General features: G+C 39.9%; 1 protein-coding gene across 1 annotated transcript in view; it reads left to right on the top strand.

Moving 5' to 3' along the window:
* Nucleotides 1–7351, top strand: part of PEX7 (peroxisomal biogenesis factor 7) — an 82863-nt gene that overhangs the window by 63444 nt on the left and 12068 nt on the right. The window contains exon 9 of the mRNA XM_019527452.1: nt 2581–2680. Within this exon, the coding sequence (XP_019382997.1) occupies nt 2581–2680 (100 nt within the window). The remainder of the gene's footprint in view (nt 1–2580; nt 2681–7351) is intronic.

Here is a 7351-nt window from a genome sequence, read left to right as displayed (position 1 = left end):
GGACAGTGCCACAGGGGCAGGAGCAGGGGTCGGTTGAGTGGGGCCCCAGCTGGGCAGGATTTACTTGCTGAGGAGGTGCACCCCCAAATAATTTTTCCTCCCACTGTCTCCATCTGCCCCATCTTTCTCTCCCCACAGACTTATCTGCTGGGCGGGGTGGCGGCAGTGCATGGTACATCTTGGGTTGCTTTTAAATGCCAAAAATGACCTCCTACTTAAAAAGGTTGGAGACTACTGCTGCAACTTGTAGAGGGGGCCTTAATGCATAGCCATTTTGTAAGAGGAGGAAGATGTAGAAAGTAATCAAACTGGATAAATAGTGCAAAGTAAGTTACTACAAGTCTTTATTATAATTATTTAATCAGTATAACAATCGGTTTAATATAAGTTTTCTAACAAAGCAAATTAAGATGTGGTTTTGGCTCCAGTAGGCACACACATGATAGCTTTCATCTAGTACCTTGGACAAAAATATTAGGGACATCTTTGGCGGTATAAGCTTAGCCTGGAATCCCAAGTATGGGTTGCTAGCCCATGCTGAAATCCATGCTGTAATGCATTCACTGTGGTTGTTATCCATGCTAACTAAATCAAAGCTATCATGCAAATGCCTACGTATGCTATAAGCACACCTTTGTTTTTCTGTGCAGATGTACCCTTGGTGATGTTATCTTTAGTGATGATAAATAACATGGGATTCTTTAGAATGCTGTATGAGCATGAATTCATTCTGTGAAGTAGGTAGGCATTATGCCCATTTTTACAGCTGGGAGCAGCCAAATTGCAGAGAATGACTGATTTGCCCAATCTCCTGCAGTAAGCTGGTGTCAGAGTCAGCTTTAATCTAGGTATTCATGTTTCTCAATCTTATATTCAATCACCTAAACCTCATAGCCTCTCTAATCCTGGACTTACTCTATTTTTATATCCCAACAATGGGCCTATCCAGATTGTTTTCTGTGAAACTTGCCCTGGATAGTGAGGTTCTGAAATAATCTTTTTCCTGACATAATTTTTATAACATTGAGCAAAGTGAGCTGAAAGCCTTTTCAACTTGTTTTCCACAAAAATATAGAGATTCCCCCTCAGTCTTAAATTTTAAATTTGTTTGGTTCCTTCCCCTCAAAAGAGTACAGAATCGATGCATTGAGGAAGGTCACTGCATGTTCTTAGCTACAAGACTTTGCTTTCTTATCTATTTTAGCAGACAAATTTAAGGGTAGAGTTGCTGAGATGTTCTTTTTCTCCTGGTTCCTTGTAAAATGAGCTGTTTATATTACCATTCTGGTGCTAGGAAGATGTAAAGAGGGTTGTTGCTATGGCTGAGCCATTGTGTTAATACCATTCAGGTCGTTTATTAATGAAATAATGCAGGCAGGTTAAACAAACTCATTCTCTTGGTTCCTGTGTTTGCTGTTTACCTTAACTGATCTGATGAATGTACCTCACATTCTGTATAGCTGGTTTGATAATGAATTTTTATTATTTTTTATAATCACTTCCACGAAAGGGGAATAAGGATGTGCTTTGACTGTTGAGGAAAAGACAAAAGAATATAATGTGTGTAGAAAGCATTTCCAGGTGCAGGGCAATATAATTCCACATAAAATATGCAGCACTAGCCTTTTCTAGACTTTCTTTCCCTGCAAGCAGTACCAGAGAATCATGGAAACTTAAATTACTTTGTCATTTTTGTGCCTTTATTAGATGCAGGGTTCTTCTCAATTTTCAGTTTTCTAAAAATTTCATTAAGATACTGAATGCATCTTTCCAGATCATACTCAAGAATTCTTATTGTACCCCAATATGTACACTTCATTCTGTACAGTACTTATTATCATTATCATTTACTGTCGTGTTGGGGAAATGAGTTTAAAACTAGAATACCATAAATTTATATTTCAAAGTTGTCATCTGGACTGGGCTTGGCAAGGAGGATAAGTTGGGATGAATAAATTTGCAGTGAAATTAAAATGCAAGTTACCCGTTCCCTTTAGTATCCGTTAGGAAAAAATATAGCAGTATAAGTGTGTTCTCCCAACGTACTGTTGTGTGAGAAGTGTGCTTATAAATTAATCTGAGAACAGGAGCATTCCGTATATCTCTGTCCACTTCTGGTTTTCAATTACAAAAAAAAATTTTTTAAAAAATCCCCTAACTGAACAATACAATAAAAGAAGCCAAGTTTTGAGTTGCCCTGGTGTGGGTGTGGGTATGTGTTATAGATGTAACTTGGCAGGTATTGAGGGGAAAAGTATTTTAGAGTCACTGGCCCTTAGTAACGAAAGCCAGACTACAGTTCTTTAAAGATTGTCCCTAGGGCAGGTCATTGGAGCCAGCTCTGCTGATCTCAGTTTCTGTAATGGGGGGAAAAAAAAGGAGATGGTTTTCCTCAATGAAGTTCTTATTTATGCAGATCAGCAGAGGATTTTGCAGAAATAGAATTAATTATGTTTAAGTGGATGGGTTTGCTTTTGAAAAGGTTCTGGCAGTGTCAGGCATATCAATATCCTGCATTATATTTTAAAGAATGGTCTTTCAATTACTGTAATGGGTTTTTTTGTTTGTTTGTTTCTATAGATTCTGGGACTTTTCCAAGCCTAACCCCTTGTTAGAAATTGTGGAGCATCACACAGAGTTTACATGTGGACTAGACTTAAGCCTTCACAACCGTGGTCAGGTAATAGCTTTGACGGATTTACTTTTCACTCATTTAAAGCCATACAGTTATGACTGAACTGTGAACTCCATCCTCAACAGCAGCCATCAGATCATGGAATGCCTTAGGGAAAGGTCTGACTGAATGCTGATTAAAATAAAATGCATATGGGTTAATTATTATGTATATAGCGATTACTTGTGTGTGTGTTAGACAAATGCCAGGTTTGCATTTGTATCTGGCAAATTACCTGCCAGAAAGCTGAAGCCCACTTTGTATGTGAAACAACAAGGGTACTAGAGAAGGGTCCAAAGTGCCTAACTTGGCTGTAAGGAGCTGAGGTGTAGAACCAGGATAAAAACTGAAGATCAGGAGCTAAAGGACAGGAATTCAGACACAAACAAGAGGTTTGGTGACGGGCTTGAATTGAGTCTCATGGGAGTCAATGTCGACCAGACATGAAGTAACTGTAGATACTTCCCTGAATACCAAAGCTACTGTTTGTTATCAGTAGCCAGTTCCACTGAGCAACAGTCCCCACGGTTACCGTTGCCTACCTAAGAGGGCTTGCTCCTTTCACCATTGCTCATAGGTATCAGCAGGCAAGGACAGGAAAAGCCCCAAGATCATTTTTATAGTGGGAGTTCAATTTGATTTTATTTTAATTACAGTACCTTTCAAGACACATGAGTATAGGATTTTGTTAGGACTAGGCTGTAAGTTGTTAATCAATTAATTGCTTATATGACATCATCTAGCTAGATTAGACCTTTAAAATCATACAGAGTCAACCATTTAAGAATTCTTTGAAAGCTTACGTTCACTTTGTAGTATGAATACAGTGTACAGAATAGTTCAGCACATGCCTTAAGGCCAAAGAAACATATGCATAGGCACTGCATAATGAATGCCTGTGTAGGGCATTTACCTGTTTGGTTGTTTGTATGTCAGAGAAAGGGGGTGATGGTTTACAAATCTGTCCATAAAAGTGGCTCTCATGTGGTTGGATTTGTATTTGTTTATGGATTTCTTTTTGTATTTATTTGGTTTTAATTTGTGAGGCATCTAAGTACATGACAGTGAGCTGCAAAATTGGTGGAACAATTTGTTGCAACTTTGTTGTAATTTTTCTTATAAATCAAAAATTATAAATAAGAAGTAAGTGGAAAAAATCTATAGCATGTGCACCTGAAACACTGTAGCTTTCAGTTGGAACTTTTTCTTTTTAAGCATACGATACAATGATCACAAAACAAGGAGAAACGTATTTACAATTTTATGTCGAAATTTTGCAGCCAGCTGATTGCCTCAGGTGTAGTATTATGCAGATCCAATAAAGTTTCATTACATGCTTGGAGAGGGCATTCAGAGGGGATGTGATTCAAAGTCTGAAAAGAAATGCCACAGTCGCAGTTCTGTGAGCTAGTCCAGCCGCATCAACGTAACAGAAATCCCCATCTGCCATGTCCTGTCCTGATTCGGTTTAGAGGTTGGAACACTTACTGCCATTCTCTGATTTCTGTTTGGAACTCTCTCTTGCTTATGCAAAATCTGAAGATGGAATGTGCATCTTAAATTGCAACAATATTGGCACAAATGTAGCCATTTTACCTAAGAAAAGGGATAAGCCATAGAGCAATTTGCATTAATGTTTTGCTTTGTCAGAAATATTAAAAGTGCATGGCTAATTAAACCAGACCTGATTTATTTATTTATTTTAGCCCAAGGTTGTGTTAAGATAGCTTTTTGGTTTAAAAACAAAATTAAAACTGATGGTCTCAGGCAGGTATAGCATATTTTATACCGTGTGCAGAGCAAACGGTAATCAGCTAAATAATATACTCATCACTATTTCTTTGGTATCCAAATATTCTAGCCCAACAGTGAGGTAGTATTACTCCATGAGGTCTGTCTGGATTGTCTGACATCTTATCACAGCCTTTTAAGATCCCATTAGCAGAGAAGGCGAGGAGTATCATGTGAAAAATGTGTGATGAGCAGAAAAAAATACTCCCTTAGGCCTAGTCTGCACTGGGTTTTTACTATGTCTGTAAACAGTGTTTAAACTTAGATCCAACTTCTTTTGACATTGTGTGGGCAGCTAATGTCACTGGCCAAAATGTTTGCAATGCTTAAACCCCCCGAAAAACATAAGAAGTTTATAAAGAAGAGTAAGAAAACTGCAGCTAGCAAGCTGGATGTAGCCCTCAGAGCCTTTGGATCTGGCTAACAGTTGTGGGGCTTTAGCAGTGGGGGTACTGTCTGTGGGCGCTTTCCCTGTGCCACCATGAGGATAAGTGGTTGCAACAGCAGCATCTTAGTGCCCACTAACCTCCAGTCTGAAGTGGATCATTTCAGCCTGCAGCCAGAAAAGGTGTCTTACCCCTACTGTAATGGTTCTTTCAAAATAGAGGCCTTCCATAGCTTTTATGCTCATCATAGCGAACACTGTATTGAATACTCACATGGCCATATATTTGGATACCAATTAAAGGACGGTATTCTCTGTCCACCCTGAACATACAAATTTTCCTGTGACTGTTCCAAACCCCAATAAAAAAATTGTTGCTAATTGTTGACTATCTATATAATTCATCTGGGCAGAGTTCTCTGGATTTGGTTTCTGAGGAGATTTTATGGCACATTCTCTTCTAGGGTTACGAGTTCAGTAGTATATACTGTGTATAGACTTGCATAGCATTCAGTTTCATCTGTAGTTAATAAGAACGGTATGCTTAATGGAAATAAGCATATCCTGCAATGATATTATATTCCAGGTAAGGTCACACAGCCTTTAAGTTGTTTTTTTATTACTGTGTGGAAACACCAGGGAGCTGCAATGAGGAACCAGAGTCCCATTGTCTAAGCCCTGTACAAAAACAGAACAAGAAGACAGAGGTTAACCCTTCTGAACTATGCCATCTTTCCTTCCTTTGGGGCAGATTGTGCCAAGACGCTGAGACAGGAGCCTGAGTTAGGTTATATCCAACATTGTGAATGCTAACCGGGAGCTTTTGAAAAAGTAGCTCTTGCCAACAGATAATCTCTGAACTTCTTGAATGCCAGTTCAACTTTAAAATTAATTTTGTATGTTAATTTGAGTGGGATATTTGATACTTATATGTGTGACAACATCCACAGACAACAAATTTATCCTGTTGTGAAAATTCAGTTCCTTTTGTTTGGTCTTTGAAAAAAATCCAACAAGTCTGTGAAGAAATAAATTGCTTCATATATCATAAACAGTGCAAAATTGTGGAGCTTAAGACTTTTGTTGTAATTGTAAAGCTGCTTCATAACACAAACATAAAGAAAAGGAAAGCCTTGGATGTTGTTTGAAAACTTATCTTCATTCTTGTGCTTGGTTATCGGGTCTACTTTGTTCGCAACAGAGAAACCATTGGAAGGCGTAAAGGAATACTCTCTATTGAGCAAGACTCTTTCTTTGGCTTCGCTTGCCTGAAAGCAGGTCTGTGAAGTACAAACTGCAATTCAATTTCTAAAATTGCAGTGGTATGTGATTTTTAAAGGACAATGGCAGTAAGTGGCCAAGCATTTCAGAACACTGATTATGTGCAGAATGTATTAAAGACCACTGGCAAACCGCACAGCTGTCAGAACAGAACTTTTACAATGTGTGATGCTGAGAAGTGTAACTTGGAAATTAAACATGTTAAGTGCCAAATACTAGGATAAATAAAAAAAAAACCCACTTCCAATGTAGTTAAGTTATTTAAATTTACAGTTAGAATCAGATTGCACACAGTGGCCACGTCCAGACAAGCGTGGACGTGTGGTACATAGTGCCACAGACCTGTCTGCAGTGCCATGCACTGCCCATGCAGGCATTCCCTGCACTGATACTTTGCAGAGTACCGGTCCTAGGCAGGCAGCTGCTTTAACCTCAGCTCCAGGCTGGGTTGGCTCACGTGGTGGGGTAGGGGTGTACGGTGGGGGGAACATGAGGTAGGTCACATGGTGGAGGTGGGGGATCACACAGAGGAAGCTGCATGGTGAAGGGAGGATGCAGGGGAGACTGTGTAACCTGCTGTGCCTGCTTCAGCCCTGGCTCTGGCCCCAGCCCTGACCCAGTTGGGCCTGGACTTGCTGCCACTGCTTCTGTCTGGCTAGAATGGGTCAGGGTCAGGGCTACTGCCACTGTTGCTGAATGCCCCAGAGCCAGAGTTGCCACAGAAAGTAAATGGTGGGTGGGACAGTGGGAGAGCAGGCACCAGGTGGGGACAGATGGCATGTGGGGGGTGGGGGGAGGTGCACTGGTGACTAGGGTTCGGCACATGTGCAGGGGTGACAGGGAATGGGGCAAGAGGTGAGGGTGGCAGATAGCAGATACAGGAGACAAAGGGCAAAGATCTGGCTATTTGTCTCCCCTGTGAGTGTTTTCCTGGCCACAGCAGTAGGGGAGAATGAATTTAAGATGATTCTCCAATAATTAGATTCTATACATGGAAATTATAACAAATGTATACTTTTCTATGCATAGAATAATTGAGGGGGTTGCCTTATATATTCAGAGTAGTCTTGGATTTAGGTAAATAGAGCCATAAGAAAGTTTTATGAAATCTGTACTTTCTGTAAAAAGGGTTATGGGCAATAAAATGCTTTCCACATCTTGAATATTGAAGGGTTGTGAAAAGTTGGCCAGTAGCACCCTCTTAATAGATTTGCTCTTTG

This window comes from Gavialis gangeticus, unplaced genomic scaffold (genome assembly GCF_001723915.1).
Source record: "Gavialis gangeticus isolate Ggan-Ray unplaced genomic scaffold, GavGan_comp1, whole genome shotgun sequence".
Lineage (NCBI taxonomy): Eukaryota > Metazoa > Chordata > Crocodylia > Gavialidae > Gavialis > Gavialis gangeticus.
This window is presented reverse-complemented; position numbering and strand designations above follow the sequence as displayed.